The sequence below is a fragment of the Pecten maximus genome, chromosome 6 (assembly GCF_902652985.1).
Source record: "Pecten maximus chromosome 6, xPecMax1.1, whole genome shotgun sequence".
NCBI lineage: Eukaryota > Metazoa > Mollusca > Bivalvia > Pectinida > Pectinidae > Pecten > Pecten maximus.
Window position 1 is genome coordinate 15541570 of NC_047020.1, and position 27763 is coordinate 15569332.

At 34.3% G+C, this 27763-nt stretch overlaps 1 protein-coding gene across 1 annotated transcript; it reads left to right on the plus strand.

Moving 5' to 3' along the window:
* Positions 1–610: 610 nt before the first annotated feature.
* LOC117329082 (heterogeneous nuclear ribonucleoprotein Q-like) lies at positions 611–27763 on the plus strand. The gene is made up of 10 exons (XM_033886795.1): positions 611–835; positions 6823–6980; positions 7200–7344; positions 12967–13055; positions 14551–14675; positions 17062–17253; positions 17673–17811; positions 19131–19657; positions 20478–20564; positions 20895–27763. Exons 3-10 carry the CDS (start codon positions 7270–7272, stop codon positions 20912–20914), a joined length of 1254 nt encoding a protein of 417 aa, XP_033742686.1. The 5' UTR covers positions 611–835; positions 6823–6980; positions 7200–7269; the 3' UTR covers positions 20915–27763.

Below are 27763 nucleotides of genomic sequence, written 5' to 3' on the forward strand. Positions count from 1 at the left end.
AAATATACATGTTATATACGACCTGTTATAATAGAAAATAAATAAGATGATACACGTTGTATTTTGCCCGTTATAATAGAAAATTAGTAAGATGTTACATTTTGTATATGGCTCGTTATGAGAGAAAATTGGTGAAATGCTACATGTTATATATGGCCCGTTTAAAAAGAAAATTATATGTCCCTGGTTTCGGTAGCACTTGTAATTAACTAATTCACAAATATAACTCGGAGAGTTTATTCAGCACTTTCATTTTTGTTGTCTTATTCGCATTAATTACAGGCACGTGTTCACGTTTGTTTCTATATATTTCCTATATGGTGGCGCCGATCGTGTTCAACCTATGACGTCACAGGTCAGAGGTTACCAAAACGAGGTATTCGGCTTTGGGCTTCAGGTGTGTTTTCGAGAATACTCGCAATTACTCGGTAATGGGTCGACCGATTTTGATGCGGTTTTCTGCATTCTTATTTATTAATCAATACCAATAACATATTTAAATATAATTTTTCGTTCAGGGTAAGCTTACACTTTAAGACCCGAAACGAAAGTAAGCTTAGATGACGTCATCAGATGTTGTGTAGCTGAAGTGACGGGCGCGACAAGGTGACGGAGATTTAGCCTCTTCCAAAAAATACGCAGTGGTAGTCAAAATTATAGGAAAATCGGGAACCAATAAAGATTTTATTCACATCGCTGAGGGGGGAACCACAGAATGGTCACATGTCCCTCGCTTCGAAAAGTAGTCATCGTTAGCCTAGATCTTTGTCACCAAAGAGCTTACACGCGCCCGTTGGGGAAAGCTAACTGGCATGGCTAACCAGGATGTGTGGCGGTAAGACACGAAATATATTCAGTTGCATTAGTCTATTGCCTTTGTTAAGATATAACCAGCACTGCCATTTTATTGCGAAGGTTGCATAGTCGTCGTTGTAAAGCAGTTTATTGAAAATGTTTGTAAACAGTATCGTTCTCGCATACTATGGTAAGTCTGTTAGCTGTCTAGTATGGGGCGATGGCCGATCAAAGACTATGACAAGGATCGCATGCAGATAACATAACTTGAAATTATGTGCAAGAAGGTAATTGAAGTTTGCCAGATATGTATACGCAACGCAAACTCGCGTATCTTACGCATTCTTGAGTATGGATTAGGCAGAGACCTAGAATATTAATATATAGGTCTCTGGGACACGAGTTAAAAATTAAAAAAATTACCTAAAAATAATGAAAACCGCTAATATAGATTAAGAGAGTCATCCAAAATATTGACAATGGACATTTGTTTGACTGTAGATTAATTGCAATTTAATCAATGTGTTATTAAATGGGTCATGATCAGTAAGAGGGATATGTTTAGTAACGGAGGGGAAATAACTCCTACAGTATAGTCAGTTTCTCGGGTACTAAACAAATAGTAACGGAGGGGAAATAACTCCTACAGTATAGTCAGTTTCTCGGGTACTAAACAAATAAACTGTTTTTATCATTACTTTAAAATTACTCTCAAGAAAGTACATAAGGTAGTATAATATAATCAAATAATTTTGTATATCATGATTTGTTTGTTATAAATACTTCATGCCAATTTACAACAAAAATGAAGATGTAAATTAACTAATCTGGAAAAGTCTATATCACGAAGGGAGGTAATAGTTTGTGTAATTTTATCAAAATATTAATGAATTTTCTCCGCTTGCATGTAGAAGCTTGAAAAATTCACTAAAAATGCCTTGATATATAAGCTTTCAATTAACATATAGATATTATAAATATTTTCTGGTTAAAAAAAGCAAAAACTCAAACGAACATACCACACTCAGGTAGGGGATTGTTTTTCACCTATGAAAGAACAAGTATTTCACTAAGCCTAAGAAACAAGAAAATACTTTACATCTCACAGATAAATGGTGGCCCCCTTCCTTACTTTGACTTTGATACTAAGCATCAAGGCTTACTTCAAATGCACTACCAATAACATGTGCTCAGGCAAACTGTCCTGGCAAATTTAGACATTGTAGTTATACATCCCTTTTCACGCCATCTGGCGATAACTGAAGTCCCTAATGGATTTGTTACTAAGAATAGTCAAAATCACTTAAACAGTAAATTTTGCAATATATTATTTAATAACGGTTTAATTTATCTGATACAAATGTAACTGACTATAAAATCCAATTTTAAATTTCTTATTGTATGACCTCAGACCCTGACGTTTCTCTGGGCCTTTGGCCCTTTGATTTATTTTTGCATTTGTATGATGTGAATGCACAGTAATTTAATCAAAGTACTGAAAGTACTGTAGCGCTTAAACTCATGTGCAATTTTATCATGATCAGTTGACAATAGTTTTACAGAACACCAGCTGCAGCTAAAGAGGTAAAGCATTATTCATGCTCTTCTCTCAAAGGCAGTAACAGTTGCCCGGTTTCAAATAATCCATATATTAAATCCCAGTTTACTACTATATAAATAGACTATATATTATATAATAGTAGTTGGATTTTTTAACGTCAGGGACCTTTCAGGTCCTTTGCCGTTTTAGACGTCAATGAGAAAAGTTATGGGGGATTGAGGCTGATCTGGCCAATCACAGCTGTCCCAATTATATACCTTCCCTGTTGCGTATAGTTCCTGTTTTACCAGTGTAATGACGCTCGCTGGTCGCAATCAGTGTATCCTTGTTATCTACTACTGTTTCTCAATTTACAATTAGCATACTATTGAAATGTCAGGAAGTTGCGAAAAAGAACTGAATAATTACTGCTTATCAGGTCACATAGTTATACAATTCACGAGAGTGCCGGGGTGGGCATTGGATTGGTTGTCCAATCACTGCGCTTCTACATCATCAGAGGCTGAGTATGCAAATGTTGCTTGTCACTACGTACATGACCATCTTTGATTTTGAGAACTGAAGATTGTTATTACTTACTCTTAAAAAGTACTGGGAAGATATTTCTCAAATTTCACTGGTAGGCTTACTGAATGGGTTTCTCCTTGGTATAGTTGTGCCCAATCAATTCAATTTTGAGTCTGATTTTGAAACAAAATGGCCAAGAACTGGCAACAAAAAGCAAGTGGATTTTGACACTTTAAGTTGGTTATCGGTTTTTTTCTCCGGGTACTCTGGCTTTCCTCCACCCCCAAAACCTAGCTGGCACGTCCTTAAATGACCCTTGTTGTTAATAGGACGTTAAACAAAACAAACCAAACAAGCGCTGTTTTTATACTGAAATTGCATTTAATTTATACATCTAAATAAAATCCTATTCGATAGAATTGGAATCCTATAGGTTTGATATCAGACTTCAATCTCTGCCATCTTTGTTGTTTCATATAAGCTGTATGAAATCTGGGTGGGAGAAGTAACTTTTTTCCCCTTTACATATCTTTATGCAGCAAAAACAATCCAGAGTCTTTGTTATACTGAAGATCATATCAACACATTAGTGTGAAGGCACTTTTAAATGTTTCAATCTATTTTCTTTTCCTGAGAAAAGGTGGTGGTGTGCTTACAAGGGCAGGTGTGCTTGTTAGGTCAAATACCCTTCCTTAAAAATACTCATTTCAAATTGTTGACTAAATTAACAAGTTACATAAAAGTAAGATGATACAATTCATGATTAGTGGTGTAACGATTTACTGATGCATCAATTATTGGATCACAGAATGGTGCATCGATGCATCGTCTATCCTTGATTTGTATCGTGATACATGGAAATTTGTAGTTATCTCCCTTGACCAACATTTGCCTACGTTTTGCATTACACAACATGGCTGACGAGGCCGTTTCAGCGACTTATAAAGCTGCCTGTTGGAGTTCTTTCAAATCCGAATTATCTAAATTCAAGAACGCTTTGTGGGAAACGGGCCAATTTTTTTTTTTTTTTTTTATCAAATGTAGACGAAGTCTCTAATATTCCCGAAATACCAAAAACAAAACACAACTACAGTACGATGGAATATCAGATATCTGATAGGTCACCAGCTTCTCGTATACTGTGATACATATCGTATGTGACCCCTGTATCACGATACAAATCGTATCGCTACCCAGTACCCACCTTGAGATTAGTGTTGGGAATCGGTTGAATTTTTGTGATCGATCATCACTTGTGTGTAACCGATCGATGATCGATTAAAATCGATTAATTTCCAAATGTATATTTTGTATTCATGTCTCAATATTTTGTGAAATGCTTTCAACAACAATTTCAGTAACTAATAACTGTTATACCTATATAGCTACATGTATACTATCTTCCTGTGTGTTCATTTGTTTATTACACAGATAAAAATGAACCAAAATTGTTTTTTTTAATAATTTTATCCAACACATAAAAAACAACAACAAAAGGATTGTTCATTGGAGTATTTAGCTCATTGGAAGTTTTTGCACGGGCTGTAAAATGCTTTAATCCATCCGTTATCGAAAGTCTAATATACTTTGAAAACAAAAGTAGAACTGTGACTTACCATTGAAGGAATACGACTTTCTGCACATTTTATAAATAGTTTTTGTCATATTTAAGGTATCAGTACTTAACAGACCTAATGCTTCATGTTTTCATTAAAAACCAAAATGTTTCCATAAAATAGACCCTGTGCGTTTACCGGGAAGAAGGATCGTATACATTGACGTTGCTTTTATAGCTAGTCGCTTATGTTCTCACAAACAAAATCTTAGTCATCGGTACGTTTGCATTCCTCCTAGTATTACAACACTGTACCAGTTATTGCGACGCTTGATTTTGTATGATACAAGCATAACCATTTCCCGCAGGCGACTGTTGTAGGCCTAGACATTGTCAAGCTGAACTTGCGGATGTTAAATCGGCGAATATATTTTCATAAAACCTGAAGTAGGGCACTTCCGACGAAACTCGATTACTTATTTCTTACTCGATTAATTGATCAAACGTCTCAAACAAGTGATACTCGACGAACTCGATTAATCGGAACACCACTACTAGAGATACACAGCTCTATCCATAATTACAGTTATGTATTGAATATACTTAATAAGATGATATAATCCATAATTACACTTAAATTTTGAATACTTATCAAGATAATATAATCCATAATTATATACACTTATATATGTATTGAATACTTAACAAGATGATATAATCCATAATTATATACACTTATGTATTGAATACTTAACAAGATGATATAATCCATAATTATATACACTTATGTATTGAATACTTATCAAGATAATATAATCCATAATTATATACACTTATATATGTATTGAATACTTAACAAGATAATGTAATCTATAATTATATACACTTTTTTTTTTTTTTTTTTTCGTACTCAGAGTTGGCTCATATAGTCACATCTTTGGTAACTCCATCAATACAAATAATAAATAATAATACTTTTTTTTTTAAATAGATAAACCTTGCGAGGTGCGTGTTAGTATTTATTAGTTCGTGACGTTAATTGTCTAAAATGTCTGTAACTGCATACGTGCTATATTTTTTCATCTGACATCGAAGTATCTGGTGCTATTTAGAGCACCGAGCCATTTCATCATCGTACAATAATTATTAATATTATTATTAATATTTCTTCTTCTTTTTTTTCATTCATCATATTCTTTTTCTTTTAATATTTCTTGATTTAATTTACACTCTTAACTAGTATACTCTGCCGCTCTCTTTCATACACACATGTTTTATATATATAAACAACAGTAAAGTGTCACTTTCTTTTCTCTCTTTCAGGACATCTTCATGCGTTCTCTTTCACACTCACTCGGTTAAATTTACGTGTTGTTAATTTTGATAGTTTTGTTAGTAATAATTTTTATAATATTGAAATCTAGAAACAAACAAAAAAAAAGAAAGGCGAACAAAGTTTTTTCCAGCGGTTGGGGAGCCCCCTACCAGCATGGATAACCTTTGGTTACATCAACATTGTGTCTCTTTTAAAACAAACAAAGGTTATATATATATATATATACATGGGGCAAAGAAGTAATTCAAACAGTGTAAACAATAAGGTTTGTTAAATTTTCGAGGCAATCCGCCCCTTTATCAAAACACAAAAAATCACAAATACAATCACATAATATATATAAGAAGTACTGGAAATACAATAAAATACAATAAGAATGTTTTAGTAACTGGAGAAACCACAATGAACCCTTCGGCAAACGTGGGCCGAAGGCGGATACTATCGTGATTATATACACTTATGTATTGAATACTTAACAAGATAATATAATCCATAATTATATACACTTATATATGTATTGAATACTTAACAAGATGATATAATCCATAATTATATACACTTATATATGTATTGAATACTTAACAAGATGATATAATCCATAATTATATACACTTATATATGTATTGAATACTTAACAAGATAATGTAATCCATAATTATATACACTTATGTATTGAATACTTAACAAGATGATATAATCCATAATTATATACACAGTAACACTTATATATGTATTGAATACTTAACAAGATAATGTAATCCATAATTATATACACTTATGTATTGAATACTTAACAAGATGATATAATCCATAAATACAATTCAATATTGAATACAAGATAATGTAATCCATAGGTTTGATATTAGACTCCTCTGCCATCTTTGTATTGAATACTTATATAAAATAATAGGAATGCGCTAATTTTTAAAACTTAAGTAACCAGCTTTTGGTTAAAAAAAAATCTCTTTATCTGGATTGATTGGGCACAACACTGGTAGCCAGAGGTCTGGGTTCATTCCTTAGCAGAGGTGTTGAAATAATTATAATTTCAATTACTTTTCTTTATAGTGGAGGCCATGTAGGAACCCGGAAATACTAATTTTAATGACTTCTACAGTGGAGCCCATGTAGGAACCTTGAATTACTCGGTTTTGCTTCCTCAAGCATTGGTGTAACCCTTGAAAGGTCAAAGAAGATTCTTTCCTGGATGAGAGTGTGTAACCCTGGTAAATACTATATAGCTGCAATATATATATATTTCTTAACTGGAGAGAACTTCTTTTTAGCTTGATAAGACAATTAAGCCAAGAGTTCCCGATTTTGATTCCTATCAAGGCTTTAGATAAATATAATCTATACTGGCCGCTATCAATTTGTAACATTAAATCGCAACGATTAAGTTTTCCTAACAAACTTATAATTACAAAACTGTGTTTTCATTTCAGCAGGTGAAGAGTTTTGACAGCTGCAGGTATCTGTTTAGGAAGGATAAAGTAGTGCCATACCTTCAGTAACATGACCTCTCCAAGATCGACCCCCCGAGACTTATTCTCTGTGTTTGTTGGACATGTACAACAAAGTGTCACCAAGGTATATATTGAATTGGATGATTCCTACCCTTAGGGAACATTTAGTCGTAATCTATAACTTGTTCTTATATTGCCTTCATTGTATCAATTTTGAATTTTGCTTTCACTTGTATGTCAGTATTCTCTGCTGTTTACAATACGACTGGATATGTGCCATTTATAAAGCAATTTACCAGGACCCTAAAGCCTTTAAATTAATGAACAGATAGCTATGTCCCTGACAAGTACCCTGCAGGAAATTTTGAAAATATAATCGAAAATTTGACAATTTACTTGTCTGTACTTTCGTTATTACTACTTGACAATTATATACAAGTATATACACGTAAATGTACATAAATATATATATGTACAGATCTATAGATTAAATTAGTAGTAATGGGAGAGATCATCGTCCAGTGGCTTATAAAGGAAAGTACATCAACACCATAGAGAAGGACAGACCGGTTTTAGAGCTGGTAGGGGAACAACCGATCCTTTTGCTGCTAAACAAATTAGAGCAGGTTATAGAATGGAATTCTAACTTAGATACATGTACATCCTTTGTAGACTTTAAAAAAAAACATTTGACAGAGTGCACCGAGACTGCGTGATTATGAGCATATATATCTTAAAGTGTACCCTGGAACGATTTGCTATGTTAAGCTTAAAAAATGTGATTTAGGATGAAACTAAAAATGCTGAAAGTCCGACTTTCATAGCGACTTTAGTTTTAGAGTAATTAATAGTTCAATCGTCAGGCAGATGCAAGTAGAAAGTTTCTTGTACAAACTTTCTGCTTCCCACTAATGTTGTAAATGAATTAAAACTAGAAAGACCATCAGGTTTGGGTGATAGCTAAGGTTTATTACTGTATTGTCATTGTTACGTAATATTGCGTAAATTATCTGTCATTACATAATCTGACTAAGATTACATAATATTGCATAAAGGAATACGTAACATATTCATAATTAATACAGATACATTTAGAGGAAAAACATGTAATAAACCATGTAGTTAATTGTCCTGGACAAAGGAACCCTAGCTTGACTCTCTAAACTACTGATACAATCACAAAGTCTACTTCTACATAACACACATTAACCTACTCTACAGATACAAATAACTGACATTTTCTAACATAAGAGAATTATAATAAAGGGTGGGTGGGAGAGGTAGAGTTTTGAAGCTGCCGACTTTCAAAGCAGCAACCTACGTGGTCTTTACAGTAACGCAGAATTTTTGAAAGTGAACGTTTATCCGAGATTTCAATATACATACTAGAATTTTGGTTTGATTCAAAATGATTGGATGTTCCTTACCCTATCGAAAATTTGTTGTGTCCCAGGGGAAAACACAACTGGGCCACCATTTGTTTACATCGCTACGCAGTATGAAAAAGTCCGAGAGGATCGAAAGGATCGTAAATCGCGGGACTACGAGACATAGAAAATGTTACTTATGTTCTAATAAAAACGATGTAAAAGGCTTACAAAATCACGAATATAGTAAATTTTAGTTCTGACAGATTAACAAACCAGAGGATAAGATTTTCTTGCGTGTAAAATTATAAAGATTTCCGATGCGCAATACCGGAAGTAAAACTTTGTATACACACAACCGGAGAAGAAACACGTGTGTAGCAGACCACGTAAGAGTGCTTCCTCTCACAATTAATAACATATTATCACAATAATACATACATTGCGATTTTTCTCAAAAACACACCTGAAGCCCAAAGCCGTTGACCTCGTTTTGGTGACCTCTGACTTGTGACGTCAGAGGTTTAACGGGATCAGAGCCGTCATATAGGAAATTATATAGAAACAAACGTCAACACGTGCCTGCAATTAATGCTATTTTTTGAATTAGACAACAATAATGAAAGTGCTAAATAAACTTTTTGAGTTATATTTGTGAATTAGTTAATAAAAAGTGCTACCCAAACCAGGGACATATAATTTTCTATTATAACGGGCCATATATAATTTTATCATATGACTACCGTTATATACGGTGTCATAAACCCATCACATAAATTTTCTTTATGACACTAGTGTAATAACACCTTTCGCTACGCTGATTGGCTGGTTCCGTGAGAACTGTATTCATACGCGTGGGAACGACCTACTTCTTTTTACTACGACTCGTAAAAATGGCGACTAGTGCTTGTAAACTTTGAAAAAAAATCAACTGAACGACAAATTGGTCTATTAACATAACATATTGTACAATCAAAGATAAAATCCAAGATGTAAACATCCTAAGTTTTTTAATTATATTTATACTATAAGATGTTAGATTAGGCCTGGCAAACATCTATTTTATGACCCCTAGTAACATATTTCAACTCCGATAGAAAATTGCGGTTGTGTTGTCCGATGAGACATATCTAGTCTAGCTTCTTTTCAAATAAACAAATAATAACATTATTTAACAAAATCCTCATGAAAAACGGCAATGTAGTTTGTTACAACTTGCCTTCAACGGTTACTCAGAATAACATGCTGACACTGTCGTCGACAAACACGTGTAATGTCAAAACAAACAACACTGCCAACAAATCGGCATCCAAAGTCGCTTTTCACGGCAGTCTGAACACAATGTTCAGTGGGAATATTCACGGTGGAACATTTCACATCTCCATAAACTCCCGCGAGGACGAGGATAAACACAAAGCAGTGAAAAGGCGCCGTACAATGGTTCTGTACGACAGCGACAGCGAATAGACATTTGTACAACGAAGCCTCCATTATCGCGCCAAGTGACGTCACGGCTTCGTCACATCAAAAACAGTCGCTCATGAACTTTCAAACTAAAAAAATTTCCTCATTGTTTCAAACACCAAGGACAATTTATCTATTATAGATTAAATGAAAAAATGCTGAAATTTTGTTTTGAGACGTGTATTTAATAAAATGAATCCTTTTCAAGAGTCAGTTGTGTTAGAACTATTTCTTCTCTCGTCGGTATAATTGACCTACTTCGAAGGTTCGGGTGATTTGGTTGAGATGTGACGATTCAAGGCAAAAGAGAAAATCAGTTTTTGATGGGGAACGATGAAAGAAAACGTCATATGATAAAAAGAATCTGTCATTCGTTTCCCTTCATATTAGATTTATGATACTCGTTTAGAATTTTTTATTTTTGCTCGCCAGAGGCTCGCAAAAATAAAAAATTCAAAACTCGTATCATAAATCTAATATGAAGGGAAACTCATGACAGATCCTCTATATATATATATATATATATATATAACATGTAGCATCGCACTAATTTTCTCTCATAATGAGCCATATGCAACATGTAACATCTTACTTATTTTCTATTATAACGGGCCAAATACAACCTGTATCATCTTACTTATTTTCTATTATAACAGGTTGTATGTAACATGTGAAATTTGAATAATTTTCTATTTTAACGGGTCGTAACATGTATGACATTTGAATAACGGGCCGTTTATAACGACTTACATCATATAATTAAGATCTAGTAATAGAAGTTTAAAATGCAATTCATACACGATGTGAAATAAATGCTGAAAATTTTGAATTTTTATTAGCCAAAACAGCAATGGATACATTGCAAATACAATTGAAGATACCGTTATTTGTGATTTTCGGATAATTGTCCGAAATTGATAAAAAAACTTGTCCATGAAAGATTAGTAACTCCCAGACAAGATTCATTGAGTAAATTTTCAACATCGTGGGTATATGAATGAGGCAACTTAGGTTAATTATTCTATAGACAAACCTTTGAGATACGATTTTTTTTCGTTTGTAAGGAAAACGAAACTCACTGAATTCCAAAAATAATGTGTTTGATTTCAACAACTTGAAAATGTATTCCCTATAGTATAAACGCAATTCTTAATAAAGTTCAAGCTCAATTTACGTACAACCTGTATAATATACACAAATGTACTAATTACACTAATGTACATTTTACACCAATGTACAGATTACACTAATACAGATTACACTAATACAGATTACACTTATGTTACAGATTACACTAATACAGATTACACTAATGTACAGATTATACTAATGTACAGATTACACCAATGTACAGATTACACTAATATACAGATTACACCAATGTACAGATTACACTAATGTACAGATTACACCAATGTACAGATTACACTAATGTGCAGATTACACTAATGTACAGATTACACCAATGTACAGATTACACTAATGTGCAGATTACACTAATGTACAGATTACACCAATGTACAGATTACACCAATGTACAGATTACACTAATATACATTACACTAATGTACAGATTACACCAATGTACAGATTACACCAATGTACAGATTAGACTAATGTACAGATTACACCAATGTACAGATTACACCAATGTACAGATTACACTAATGTACAGATTACACTAATGTACAGATTACACTAATGTACAGATTACACCAATGTACAGATTACACCAATGTACAGATTACACTAATGTACAGATTACACTAATGTACAGATTACACCAATGTACAGATTAGACTAATGTACAGATTACACCAATGTACAGATTACACCAATGTACAGATTACACTAATGTACACATTACACTTGTGTTACAGATTACACCAATGTACAGATTACACTAATGTACAGATTACACTAATACAGATTACACTAATGTACAGATTACACTAATGTACAGATTACACTAATGTACAGATTACACTAATGTACAGATTACACTAATACAGATTACACCAATGTACAGATTACACTAATGTACAGATTACACTAATGTACAGATTAGACTAATGTACAGATTACACTAATGTACAGATTACACTAATGTACAGATTACACTAATGTACAGATTACACCAATGTACAGATTACACTAATGTACAGATTACACCAATGTACAGATTAGACTAATGTACAGATTACACCAATGTACAGATTACACCAATGTACAGATTACACTAATGTACAGATTACACCAATGTACAGATTACACTAATGTACAGATTACACCAATGTACACATTACACTTGTGTTACAGATTACACCAATGTACAGATTACACTAATGTACAGATTACACTAATACAGATTACACTAATGTACAGATTACACTAATGTACAGATTACACTAATGTACAGATTACACTAATGTACAGATTACACTAATACAGATTACACTTATGTTACAGATTACACTAATGTACAGATTACACTAATGTACATATTACACCAATGTACATATTACACTAATGTACACATTACACTTGTGTTACAGATTACACCAATGTACAGATTACACTAATGTACATATTACACTAATATTACACATTACACTAATGTACACATTGCACTAATACAGATTACACTAATACAGATTACACTAATGTACACATTACACTAATATACACATTACACTTAAATCACCACTTTTAACGTCCCCTTCTTCATATTGACTGTACATGTACCTCTAAATAACCTATCAGATAATCTCAGTGAGAGAGCATGCCCATGACAGCTCCCAGGGGAACTGAATGTCTTTGTTGAACATATAGTGTAAAACATCTCTATTGTTGAAATAGAGAAATTGCTCAGGAGATTACACCTACTAATGTATTAACCTTTGCATTTCCTACAGGCTGATTTGATGGAGTTATTCAGCAAATGTGGCAGAGTTGAAGATCTCTTTGTTGTGGAAAATCAGCGAGCTGGAAGCTTCAACTATGGGTAATAATTGAATATAGGACAAAATCATGAATGATCATTTGTAGTATGTAATACCATTTTTATCTAAGAATAAGTCACTGCTCACCCATGTCTATGACAGTTCGGTAAAATTCCCGCTTCATTCTTTAAAAAATAAATCTCTTGGCTGCATGCCACTTCCTGCACCCTCAGAATCCTGGATTCCCATTGTATCAGAACTTGTGGTTGCTAGGGAAGTTAATAAGGCTGCTAAGGCAGTACTTCCCCTACCAAAATCTCAAAATACTGTACTCTGATTTTAGACTTCTTATAACAAATTATTTGAAATTAATTTGGTAAAAACATTGATTTCAAGAAAGAAAATATACCTTAATTGTACATTGAAGTTGACTCTGTTTAAACCGGACACTGTCCAGTCCAGATCTTTGTAAAATCTTTGGGTAAGATTCTTAAGCTGCCAAACACTTGGCAAGTCTTGTTTTTGGCAATTTAAGAATTGTCCCCCTATGGTTGAGATCCCCCTGTCTCACTCGGTCCCAAGGGGGTGAAAGATTCTATTAATTATGTATGTCCTTATCTACTTCATGCATTGAAAAGGACAGAGGACTCCATTATTAAGATGAAAGCAAGTTCTGATTTAAAGGAAGTGCCATAAATCATAGCTTTTCAATTGACAGAAGAATGATGTGATAAGGAATGTAATAGCCTTATTAGATTATATCTTATAAGTTTTGTACCTATGTTACATTTTAAGACAAACACTTTCTACAGATGCAATATATGTAATTTCAAGATTTGTGTGTACAATGTATATACATAATATTACATACATATCTAACACAGTAACACAAATGATGAAGGAACACAACTTTATGACTTGTGCCCTGACCAGGCCCCTAACTCACGATCTATGGCACCCAATCATCTAGCCAGAAATACCCACAGCTTATAACGCTATGCAACATCCATGTTCTTCAAAAAGAATGTTTCAGTGGCACAGTGATGGTCAGACTACCCTGACATGATCATAGTGACAAGTCGTCTTTTAGATAATAGGAATACCTGGATCGCAATGTATATACATGTATACATATCGCCATGGATGATACTACATTATATATATATAACAACTATATTATTATATTGTACAATCCTAAACTGTCTACAAACCCGGCCGAATTGTATAGTCCTAAAGGAGTCTGGTTTAGACAGAGTCCATTTTACCAAATATGAGAACATGAACAAAACAAGTTTAAAAGTTAAGATTGATCTTGAATTTCTTAATTTTGTGAGACTCTTTGCCATGTTATGTTTGACCCTGAATGTCTTCCAACTATCAATTCACTATACAATAGAAAAACAAAACTTAACAGGATAAATGTGTTATGATACACGTTTAGCTTCCATACTGTTTAATTGAGAATACCTTGTCTCCTTAAGCTCTTAAGCTGGACAAAGATTGGCAATAAAATAAGATATTACTGTAGTATTATAGTATATTGATTTTTGTTGGAAGGTTTGTTCACTTCAAGACAATTGACAGTGCAGTGAAGGCAGTAACAGAGCTACACCGCTGGCCACTACATGGAACCAAACTTGTGGTTGATCTGGCCAAAGACACTTCTAGGAGGATTGAGAAAGGTTGTAATAAGGCATGCACTGTATTTATCCACAAATAAGACCCTTCCCTCAAAATGAGCCCCCTTCTTTATTTTTGCAGAATCATCAATTTTAAAATAGTAAGCTAAAGCCTAAAATCTCTCCTCAAACATTTATACTAAACTTGCACCGGGGCAGGGAGCTAGCTTATTAGGTCACCTGAGACAAAGTCTCAGTTGACCTATTGCGATCGCCTTTTGTCCGGCGGCTTCCGTCGTAAACAATTTACATTTTCAATTCTTCTCAATTACCAACAGACCCAGAGACCTGATATTGGGTGTGTAACATGCTGGGATGAAGGGCAACAAAGTTTGTTCAAGTGGATGACCTTGACTTCATTCAAGGTCACAGGGGTCAAATATGCTAAAATCTTTAAACAACTTCTTCTTGTTAACCAAAATTCCCGGAGACCCAATATTAGGTCTAGCATGCTGGGATGAAGGGCTACAAAGTTTGTTCAAATGAATGACCTTGACCTTTATTCAAGGTCACAGGTGTCAAATATGCTAAAATCTTTAACCAACTTCTTGTTAACCAAAAGGCCCAGAGACCCAATATTAGGTCTGTAGCATGCTGGATGAACAGCTACAAAGTTTGTTCAAGTGGATGACCTTGACATTCATTCAAGGTCACAGGGATCAAATATGCTAAAATCTTTAAACAACTTCTTCTTGTTAACCAAAAGGCCCTGAGACTCAATATTAGGTCTGTAGCATGCTGGGATGAGGGGCTACACAGTTTGTTCTAGTAGATGACCTTGACCTTTCTTCAAGGTCACAGGGGTCAAATATGCTAAAATCTTTAAGCGATTTCTTCTTGTTAACCAAAAGGCCCACAGACCCAATATTAGGTATGTAGCATGCTGGGATGAAGGGCTACAAAGTTTGTTCAAGTGGATGACCTTGACATTCATTCAAGGTCACAGGGATCAAATTTGCTAAAATCTTTAAACAACTTCTTCTTGTTTACCAAAAGGCCCTGAGACTCAATATTAGGTCTGTAGCATGTTGGGATGAGGGGGCTTCAAAGTTTGTTCAAATGAATGACCTTGACCTTCATTTAAGGTCACAGGGGTCAAATATGCTAAAATCTTTAAACAACTTCTTCTTGATAACCAAAAGGCCCTGAGACCCAATATTAGTTATGTAGCATGCTGGGATGAAGGGCTACCAAGTTTGTTCAAATGGATGACCTTGACTTTCATCCAAGGTCACAGGGGTCAAATATGCTAAAATCTTTTAAAAAACTTCTTGATAACTAAGTGGCCCAGACACCCAATATTGGGTCTGTAGCATGCTATGATGAAGGGCTACCAAGTTGGTTCAAATGGATGGCCTTGACCTTATTCAAGGTCACAGGGGTCACATATGCTAAAATATATCATAACTGAGGTGACCGTTAAGGCCCATGGGCCTCTTGTTTGAGGATAAGTTTGGTATTTTTAGCTCACCTGGCCCAAAGGTCCAGTGCGCTTATGCCATGATGGAGTGTCCGTTGTCATTGTACCTCCGCCAGTCATCAATGTTTCCTTTAAATCCCTACTAGTCCAGAACACCTGAATTTATTTTGATGATATTTGGTCTGGAGCATAAATGGAAGGTGTGGTTTATTGGCAGGAAGAATGGGGCCCATAGGGGAAAGGGAGGTAAATCCTTTAAATTCCTACTTGTCCCGAATACCTGAATGGATTTTAATGAAATTTAATCTAGAGCATTATTGGGCAAATGATATCTAAAAGTTGTATAAACAAATGTTTTGGATCCCCAGGGGTCCAATAGGGGAAATCCCTACTAGTTCTGAACACCTGAATGGATTTTGATGAAATTTGGTCTGGAGCATTATTGGGCAAGCAAGATCTAATGTCTATAAACGAATGATGTGGCACTTTTTGGGCAGGAGAAAGAGGGTCCAATAGGGGAAATATAGCAAAAAAACCCTTTAAAATCCTTTTTCTTTTTCAAGAATGACAGGATTTGGTCCACCTGTATTTTGAACCGTTGTTAAGAGAGGCAGTTCAAAAGTAGGAAAATATTTGAAATAGAACTTTTTGCCATAATTACTGAAATTTTCAGGTGAGAGATTTAGGCCATCTGGGCCTCTTGTTTGTAGGTTAAACTTAAAATATGGTCCTCCAAATCACCTACATATTTTCATGGGTTGCCTAGGTGAAAGGCAAGTGTGTTGTCAGTGTGCCACCCCACCATCCGAAGTCACAGAGGTCACTGAGGTCAAGGGTGTCTAGTTGCATGATTCACATAATGTCACATTTTAAATGCATACTCTGCCAGTTTATATATATTCATTTAATTCAAAGTTTTTTTCGGTCTTTCAGCTGATGAGTACATATATGATGTGAATATTTTTATAGGAGACATTTGCTTGGACGATTTGTTTGAGGGAAAGAAGGAAGACTCATCCACGACTCATATTACCAGCAGTCCAGCCAATGTGATGTCTGGGACCAACCAAGGGGTCAAAGATGTGATGTATGTGAGCAGGCTGAGGGAGACCTGTGTATCCCTGGGGATGCAGGCTAGACTACAAATGTCACCAAGCTCAGGTAAGGTTCAATAATCACAATATTTGATGGATAGTCATTAAAAGTTCTTGCGTATTTTGTAGTATAATAATGTAGAATAATGAGCTACTTCCTAACCATGTGTAAAAATGATTCCTCCCTAATTATATTCATGAAAGACGCAGTAAAGTAATAAATAACATTTGGTCTGAAAGTATGACCGTTGTCAATGTTTTCTGACTTGTGTGTAGCAGAAAGTCCTATCTATGGAGGAAAATTCTATACATTTCATAAGAAGTGGAATAGTAGCAAGGTTTCAAACACTTAATGATAAATTGTAATTTGGTTGATAAATTGTATTACTGGAAGAGATAATTGACCTCATAATCACAATGTGGGATATTAAAAAGCTGTCTTATGACTATTTTACCAACATTATGTATCCCACTTGACCCTGACAGAGAGACAGTTGAACCATCTAGATGTGGACTGCCTGATGTCGAATATTAGTAAAGCTGAACGTGGCCGTGTTTCTGCCCTGGCTGAGACACTCCCAGAGGAGGCCAGCATTGAGAATGTCACAGAGAAACTCTTGCTTGGGTAAATATATCATCTTTTTGTACAACTGAAGCTTTTTAGCTAATTTATCAATGTCACAATCAGTTATCCTTGTTATCTAGTCACAGCAAATCTGGTTGCTGATGTCACTACAAACCTACCAATTATTATATGTTATTAGAAGTGTTCAACAAATAAAACAAATTGTATGAGGAAGCTTATAACAACTCTCGGTGATAAAAAGTACTGCTTTACTTATATAATTACATCAGGTAATTTCCCATAATAATACACACTATACTGTCAACAACTCATCTACCTGCTCGCTCAAGAGGAACCAATCTCTGACACACTTCACAGTTTAATCTCAACCTTGGGTCGGTACTCTGCTGGTGTTTTCATGGGTGTAGAAATGAAATGATGCCTATTAAATCTTTAAATGACTGAAACAATAGCATTACTACCAAGGTGCTCAGAGTACATCTAAATAAATAGTCACTGTCGTCTATTAAATCGGATAACATACACAACTCAAGTAACAGTAACATTTTATACACACATGCGCAGCTCAACTTCCTGTACTTGTACATGGAAATGGCATGGTGATCAATGGGTTATCGGTAAAACGTAAGTATAGGCCCATCAAACTGTATTTTATTAGCCCATCATCATCAGATGGTGGGCTAGTCAAATCGCCCTGCATGCTTCCATGGACCATGCTTTCAAGAGGAAAAAAAAGAAAGAATTGAAAAGTAGAGAGAGGATTAGTTTGACATACAACCCAATAAAGATCATTCAATTGTGTGCGCTAAGATCTCTCTGGGATCTCTTGTATGTAAGTGTAAGGTAATGGTTTTGTTACATTTTATATATAATGTGTGTTAGATTTAACGATTATTTGATGTGACATTAATAAATGTTATTCGGTTGAATTCCGTTTCATCGTTATTCCTTTTGCAAACATGATATGTACATCATATTGTATTGAAGTGTCTAAGTGAAAGAAACTATCATGTCTGTATATCAGCAAAACTAAACTTATGAGTGACAGAGCAAAGTTATAATGATGATAATAATGTTGACAAATATTAACCGAGCTTTGCACCAAAAATGACAGCTCCCTTAATTTGAACACTCGGATAACTCAAACTTTTCTCGTAGCCCTGTCGAGTTTACGAAGATCCACACTGTACTTTGTTTCCATATATATGTATAGCTTCATGTTGATTGGTTTATAATATGATTATCCTATTTCACCATGTTATATTGTACAACAACTGTTGGGCAGTACAGTAGATGAAATGGAGCTGGCACTGAGGATGTAATCCCCTTTGATAATCTTTCTAGTGATGTCTTTACAGGACTGGAGAAGACCTAGCATTGGGGAGAGAGAGGGTGAAAGACTTTGTATCAGCCTTGCATGATGTGATGGGTACTGTTAACACCTTCCTGAGAGAGAACCAAATTGAGGCATTAGAAGATGAAGATAAAACTAAATTTGTCTTGGATAGTACATCGGTCAATGAAGACAAAGAATTTCAGAATGAAGACAACCTAATGAAAGAAGACCAAGATGAGGACAACCTATTGTTGGACCCATCACACAGGACTGAGATAAATGGTATGGTCAGTGATGTTGGTCTGATGAATTTTGAGGACATAGCAGACCAAGCCTCTAAAGAGGAAAGCAGCCTTTCTTCCTCTGATGACAGTGATACCTGTGTGTTAGGTGGAGATTCTGGTGTGGAGTCTGATCATAAGTCTCCCACTGCGAGTTTGCCTTTCGTTCAGCATGAAGTTAACCCAGAACTGCAGTCTGATGTTACATCTGAGGCAAAGAAACCAGAAATCCTGTCTTCTGCTGTTGTCCAGAACTATTTAACCAGAGGTGAGGTTATTACGATGTTTATTTGCCTGGAGATCCAGCACAAACAAATCCACTGAGTTCAGGCATAGGCGTCTGCATCTGATTAATATTTATAGTAAAATATTAGCCCCTACTCCTTCTATAAAAATATCAACAAGGTGTAATAATTGAAGATCGGGTGATGCATCAACTATGGAAAGGAAGTAGGCTATCTGTCTTTGAGCTGTTTTAAAATGGACAGTCTGATTGGTTGACAATTGTAGGTATAGTATTGTTTACAGAGCTGTCGACCAATCAGATTGACCATTGCAAAACCACTCTAAAATATATAGCCTACTTCCATTTCACAGTTGATTAATCGTCAGCTATCACAACCACTTTTGGTTCATTTTCTCATCTTTAAGTCAAGGTTAATTACTGAAGTGTGTGTGCATTTGATATTTTATTCTCATTGAACTTAAATTAAAAGTGAATCGAAGCTTGAAGCCCCTGCCTTTTACTTTTCACATGTTATATCTTGTGGAAGTAGTAGGAGTAGGGGCTTATATGTTTTTCCTATCAATACTATCCAGATGCAGATACCTGTGATGTAGGCTACCTGACAGAAAATTTAGAATTCATGTTGCTGTAAGAGGACAGTAATAATTATACCCTGTACTCAAAACTCGATGATAGACATGATGCCTAAAACTGTTGAAATCCCAGTAATTTCCATTGTTCTAACTTCTAACGTTTACATGTAGAAATGTAGATCTATTATAAACTTCATGTTTAACTAGTTACATTAGTATTTAATATGGTTTCTGTGAACGGAAAGTTTATGTTGAATTTTGTTTTACAGCTTCCTTTGGGCGAGGGAGGGGATATGGTAGAGGCACTCCTGCCGTGATAGGGAGAGGCATGGACACCTTCCAGGGCTATGGCAGAGGTAATTATAACATAAAAATGGGAATCGTCTTCTAGAGGGGATTACCATCAAAACTGTTTTGCTGCACATACATTTGTATACATTACCAAGAAATATTGTGAGGCATAAATAGATTAATTAACATGTTGGACTGTTCATCAGTCACATTGGGGTCAAATTTAGCCAAATTTCCAGCTAAGCTATCTTAGTAAGTAGAATATAACTCAAATGATGGAATACTCAGGGGAAAATGGTCAGCAAATTAATTGGAAAAGGGAACTGAAGCCAACACTCTGATGTATGGTAGATATTTATTGTCCCTCCTCAGTGCTGTATCTGTATATTTTACAGGTGTTGGGCGTATGTTTTGAAACAAGTCAAGGACGATTTGTGGTAGCTGATGTACAAATGGATGCTGTCTGATGAAAATTCACGTGTGAGATTGTAAAGAGCAGCAGGATACATCTCTCTATTGTGGTGGTTAATATAGATGTCTGAAATTATCAGTGATATTTTACTCCTAGTTTTAACTGATAAATTTCAACATGTATAGTTTTTCTGACATTCAAATCGAACAACAATGTTCTGCTCAAATTTCTGTTAACAGAAAAATGTGAGTGTCTTGTATACAGTGGTCGATGTTTAGAACGTAAATATCTACTATCTTACATCAGTGACTCTTATAATCAAAATCTTTGTATGAAAATAATATTGTAACAGTACATAATTATACTGTAGATAAGGAGCATCATTTTTGCTCAATTTATGGTTAGTGTTAAAATGATATATATTTATAAAAAATATCACATCAGTTTAATCTATAATACTCAGTGGCAGTAATTATCAATTCTGAAAGTTGATACCTAAGGGTTAACGATACAAAATGTTGTTCACAGAGTGGTCAGGTTTTTAGTCATTACTTCGATATCTCATGATATTGAAACATTGAACATGAAGCACACGGAAAAGTGCAATGTTTTTTGATAAACAGAAAAGAAATAGTTTCTCGTTGTATACACTGTTGCAATTTTGTTGAATTTAAAATCAAATCATATACATTGAATGTTGCACAATGTAGGGCTTGGAAAACTTACAGTAAGCTATATGACATAATGAAAACCATTAATATTCATTACACTTTATCACAACATGTAATAGTTCATTTCAATCAAATTTAGCAAAATATTTCCAGTAAAAATGTTTAGGATAACATTCCAATTACACATTTTTGATATATACCAGTATCAAAAATATTAAAGCATTCCAGTTATAGATTTCTATTAAAATTTTTGGACATTGTAAAATATTTTCATTATTTTGACAAAATTCAATACATCTGAACACTTATTTTTCCTTAGATTAGAAATTAACAGAATGAATTCTTGATCAGTGAATATGTTTCTTTAATGGTACAAAACCTTTTTTATTGTGGTTCAAAGTGTATTCTATAACATCCAGCCCGAATGTTAAGTCTTTATATTTATACTAAAAGTATTTAATCACACTGTATTTTTTGAAGTCTTAAGAATGTATAATTAAAAATATATTATTGTGTCATAAATTTTCATATGTACTGTTAAAGTTAACACACAGTATGTTACTGGAACAGTGTTTAGCTGCTAAACATCTGTGGGTAGAGTCTAACAGTTTATGTTATCTAACGTCCATATGACTGGGAAGAGTTGGCTGCCCTGGTAACCATATGTAACAAGTTCCGTTACCATAGTTACACATAAGTTATAAAGATTACTGTTACTTTGGCACACTCAAATTTTAGGGCATACTTAGGTAACAAAATATCCACACCCACCATACAATATACAGAAACTGCAATAAGTGCAGTCATTATTTAGCAGAATGTGTTTATTGTGTAAAGTACTGAAATAAGATATCTGTTTGCATGAAGATTTTTGAAAGTATGTAGGAGTAACTATTGTATTATATAAGAATTAATTTTTATATGTCATTGTAAGGTGATCTTAAATCCAAGGACATGTATATTTTGTTTGCAGTTAAGTAATTATTAATGTTGATGGGTTTAAGATATACCTTCAATGACATGCTGTTGGTTAGTGGAGCTTAATTGATACAGTTGGGTCCATTTGTCTTGTCTTAAAAAATAAGTTGTTTTCCAGTGCATGTTGTCATGGTGACAACATGTACTTATCTCTTCCTCTGCATTACAATGATGAAAAAAAAACACGTAAATGATAATTGAATATACTAAGTATTACTTGTATCTTTTATATTTGTAAGCGTCTTTTCTAAGATCAGTTTTATGTACTACATAATTTTTAACCTAATAGAGTTCCATTCAAGATCACCATGACATATGGTAGTGCTGAATTGTGGTAGTGCTGAATTGTGGTAATCTTGAATTAAACTTGGTACGAATAAGGAAGAAAGCTGTAGTGTAGTATATAATGGTCCATGGTGAGTGCTCTAGAAAATCTTACCGTAATTTTAGATTTTCAAGATTGATGTATATTTTCAATATCTTTTTTGGAAGATGGTATAAAAAAAAATTCCAGATATCATTGATATTGGAGGATGAATTTCATTGCTGAAGATATACAGATACCAGCTTCTTTTCTCTGTAAGGTTTGAAATTTAACATTGACACCTATATTTCACCCACTCTTACAGGGATGGTTGTGTAAGTTACATGATTAAAACCTCTTCCATTGGCCATTTGGTCATCAAATCTTATTCATATACACTGTATATGTAAAAAATTTAAAACATTCTCTTGTGTAATTATGAAGATTGTTGTAGGAATAGGTCACCAAAGCAATTAGTTTGCTGGTTTGATTTCTGCATTAGGTGTTCTGGGAAGCAATTAGTGGGTGTGTATAGGGACACTATATGTACTATGGTTTAGTCAATTTGTTTAAAAAAAATAATTACTTTGTTTGTTTTTGAATTTTTCAGTAATGAAAATTTGATCACACAACTCTCTACTCAATACATTTCCCCTCAATTGTGTAATCAATAACTATTTCCTAAAACCATTATCTGTAAATTGATGTTATTACAGGGTGAATTGAACTATGGACTTGGACAACTAGTTTTGGCTTAGGAATCGTCTACTGAAAGAGCTGTTATGAAGCAAGTGAACTTAAAATGGGACACTGATTATGTAGAAGATAAATGATTGATAAAGGGAGGTGCTCATATAGGAGAAGAGGTGCCTTTTATAATATCTGTTTGACCTATTAGTTTCAGAAAGTACTTGTAGTTGAATTATATTCATTTAGATTTGATATATTTTTTATATAGAGTTAGTTCTAGTTTCTCATTTACTCGGAATTCTATTGTTTCCGAAAATTACTTTACCTTGTTCAGTTCATTTTCAGTTTGTTATTAGAATACATTTGTAGTTTGATTCATAATTAGATTATAGTGGTAGTAGTAAATATTATATACTTTAATTGTACAACATACAACAAGGGGAAATAGTATATTATGTTAATGTCCCAAGGGACCCTCATTATCTACTGGGGTGATGGTGTTACTATATTGTCCCGAGGGACCCTCATTATCTACTGGGGTGATGGTGTTACTATATTGTCCCGAGGGACCCTCATTATCTACTGGGGTTATGGTGTTACTATGTTGTCCCGAGGGACCCTCATTATCTACTTGGGTTATGGTGTTACTATATTGTCCCGAGGGACCCTCATTATCTACTTGGGATATGGTGTTACTATATTTTCCCTAAGGACCCTCATTATCTACTGGGGTTACGGTGTTACTATATTGTCCCGAGGGACCCTCATTATCTACTGGGGTTATGGTGTTACTATATTGTCCCTAAGGACCCTCATTATCTACCGGGGATATGGTGTTACTATATATTGTCCCTAGGGACCCTCATTATCTACCGGGGATACATGGTGTTACTATATTGTCCCCAGGGACCCTCATTATCTACCGAGGTTATGGTGTTACTTTATTGTCCCCAGGGACCCTCATTATCTACCGGGGATATGGTGTTACTATATATTGTCCCTAGGGACCCTCATTATCTACAAGAGCTACATGGGATATGATATTGTGTTATTGTCCCTAAGGACCCTCATTATTTACAAGACCTAAAGACTCTTGCTTTGGCTTCTTTCCTCTGATGTTGTGCTGCCAGGTTTCTTGGCTGTGTTGCATTTAATATTTTCTCAACACAATTCAAAGTTTTCTCTCAAAGACTTTTAAGAGTAACATGTGTATAGTATGTAACACAAGGATTTGTCACAAATTCCCATCCATGTTTATGAGTACTGTACAAATAATTACTACATGAGGAGGTGCCATATATCTGTAATATTTCTAACAACATATCTATGATGTCAGTGTGTGCCATAACCAGAGTACGGTTAAGGGGGCCTAATCAAGTTGGGTTCCATCAGAAAAATCAGAGTTGAGGCCGACATTCAAGGTCACTGATTTGTCAGTTGGCTCGGAATCGCTATTAGCAGCCATGGCAGCCTCTGTACCTGGGCTTGTTTCAATCGACAACTACGTATACACATGTGCAGATCATTTGGTTGGCGATTTGTACCAAGTCCCAGTCGATTGTACATAGATATTGCTACTAAAGTCCTCGGTTACAAACTTATGTTTTCTCCTTCAGTTTGGTAAAATTCTACAATGTTTGACTTTATTATCTTGGTGCAATTTTATAGAATTAAATGTTTGTTTCCTCAAACATGTAAAAAAAGAAAAAGGAAAAAAATATCGGTCATCATACATATATCATACATATATGTCTGATATTTGTGTTGCTTTAAAAAGTCCAAATGTCTCATGCAATTACGTTTTTTATCCATTGTCTGTCAAGAAAAATCAAAACTGTGAATTACGAATGTATATTATAATAGCAAATTGAATATTTTAGAATCATGATACAGTAGATATATACACACTATAGGGAAAGTCCAAATACATGTAGACTCAATCTAATTAAAATTAGACTTGTAATTTCCGTTCCTCTACGATACACTGCAATACAAGATCTAACGATGCCCCGTAGGAGTTCATCTCAGCATGACCTTTGAGCTCAGCCAATCAGCGTGTCGCCTATGAAATTTTCGGTGTGATTTCATTCTTCGGAAGTATAAATACTTACGTAACGTTCCCGGGGTATTCCGATGGTCGATAGTAACGGTAAACAACATGGCTTCACCCATTCCACCTCACCGAGAACACTCCAACAGATTTATATTTTTACAAACGCGTGCTGCCTGTGAGATTTTTCATTAATCATACAAAGAGAGAGAGAGAGAGAGAGACAGTGAGGACAGCAGCGTCGTGTAAAAATAGTTTGGTAGGGAATAACGTGTACGGTAACGGTTTTCGAAATCCGGTTGCCAACACAGTCCGTCCTGTTGACTAAGACAATATATAGGCCTTATCGATTTCTGTTCTTCTTTCAATGTAACGCCCAGGGATTAGCAACTTTTTTTTATTATCGTAGCCATTTGAGTAGTCTACGAAAGTTTGTGAAATTTTGCGTATTTCAAATCAAGCGCTGATTTGAGTCTCCAATAATAAGGAGACGCAACCGAAGGCTCGTATAAGGCTGTTTGTCATTGGTTGACTGATGACGTCATTGAACAATTATCATTGGCTTATATTTAAAGCTCAAAGGTCATGCTGAGATGACCTCCTACGGGTGTTGTTAGATCTTGTATTGCAGTGTATCGTAGAGGAACGGAAATTACAAGTCTAATTTTAATTAGATTGCATGTAGACTGTAACAAATTCTCAAGTCCCTGCGTGAAGAATTTTTTTTAAAGATATTTTAGGAATTTCGGTGGGCTATAATCAAAGAAATATGCATAATTGGGCTGAAAAGCACCGTAAACTAAGAAAAAACTAGCTAATCGATCTTAATTTACTTCAGATACAGTAATCAGCTTTATAGATCATACTTAGAGGTATAGATTTTATTCGACTCTTGAATTAAAATGTTAAAAAAGGACAAGGGAGTTTGACACATTCTAGGTATTCGACACTATTCATGTTTTCAGACATGACAGGGTTAGTTTAACATGTCCTGTGTAGTTTTGTTTGTTTTATGATAATACCATGTTTTATGATAATACCACAGTTTTATGTTGCAAAAAGGTGATAGATCAAGGCAGATATATTTTACCAGGTTCAATTTTGACTGTTTTTATCACTTCAAATGTATATAAAGATTTGTTTCTTTACAATAAATGCTTACTTTTGATAATCATAATGATGTATACAAATATTTTATGATGCAGTATGTAATTCTGAAACCTAATCTCTCTTCTGACTGAACTCTTGTTTTTTTCTTCAAAATTTAAATTATAACGTTGTGAAAATTGCCATTAATTTTGCTTCCACTTTCATACGAATTTTGGAGAAGTGAAATTTCAATTGATTTAAAAAAAAAAAAAAAATTCACTTAATGTTTGAATTATTTTCATAAGCTGCCTGTTTATCAAGCAAAATATTGCTTCTCATATTCTTCCCAATGTAATTGGACTACATAATAAACTTGATAAAGATTACATTGATGTCCTTAATTCAGTTTAGATATTTTTGACAAATTCTAAATTCTATTGGGACATTTTAAGGCATGTACAGTTTAAATATTTTTGACAAATTCTATATTCCATTGGGACACTTTCAGACAAATGTTGTACACACATTCTTGATATTGTCAGATGGTATGCATAGTAAGGCAGCATACACCCTTAAGTTTAAAAATGTTTAAACAAAGCCAAAATAGTGACTATCTTGACAATTGTCATTTGTGATTTTCATGTAATAACAGTAAATATTTTGCAACATTAATTTTACGCAGATTATCTAGTCAACCTACCAATATTTTTCGCATTAATCATTATCTTGGAAGTTTTCACCAGTGGTGGTGACAGTTTAATTTTTTATGGACTACTGGTAGTTTAGTTTATTTCCTTAAAGGGGCATTCCTTCGTTTGGCCATCAGAAACATGCACAATTTCTATTGCTGAAATCTTTATCCCAACTATGATAATATGAGTGTTTGTGCCTACAGTCCCTGTGGCAATTTCAGACATTAAAAGCTGTATATTCTTGTGAAAAATGTGAAATCATATTTTGATAACAGTACCTCAGTGTACATTTTTTTCATTTTGTCTTAAATGATTAAACATACTGTACTATATTTTTATTTTGTTTTAAGAGATTAAACATACCGTAATAATAATACA

Bases quoted from the DNA above. Each gene is read 5' to 3' on its own strand.
- LOC117329082 (XM_033886795.1), top strand. From the start codon at position 7,270: ATGACCTCTCCAAGATCGACCCCCCGAGACTTATTCTCTGTGTTTGTT. The intron at 17,254-17,672 runs GTAAGGTTCAAT...TGACCCTGACAG, and splicing joins ACAAATGTCACCAAGCTCAG to AGAGACAGTTGAACCATCTA. The intron at 20,565-20,894 runs GTAATTATAACA...TATATTTTACAG, and splicing joins CTTCCAGGGCTATGGCAGAG to GTGTTGGGCGTATGTTTTGA.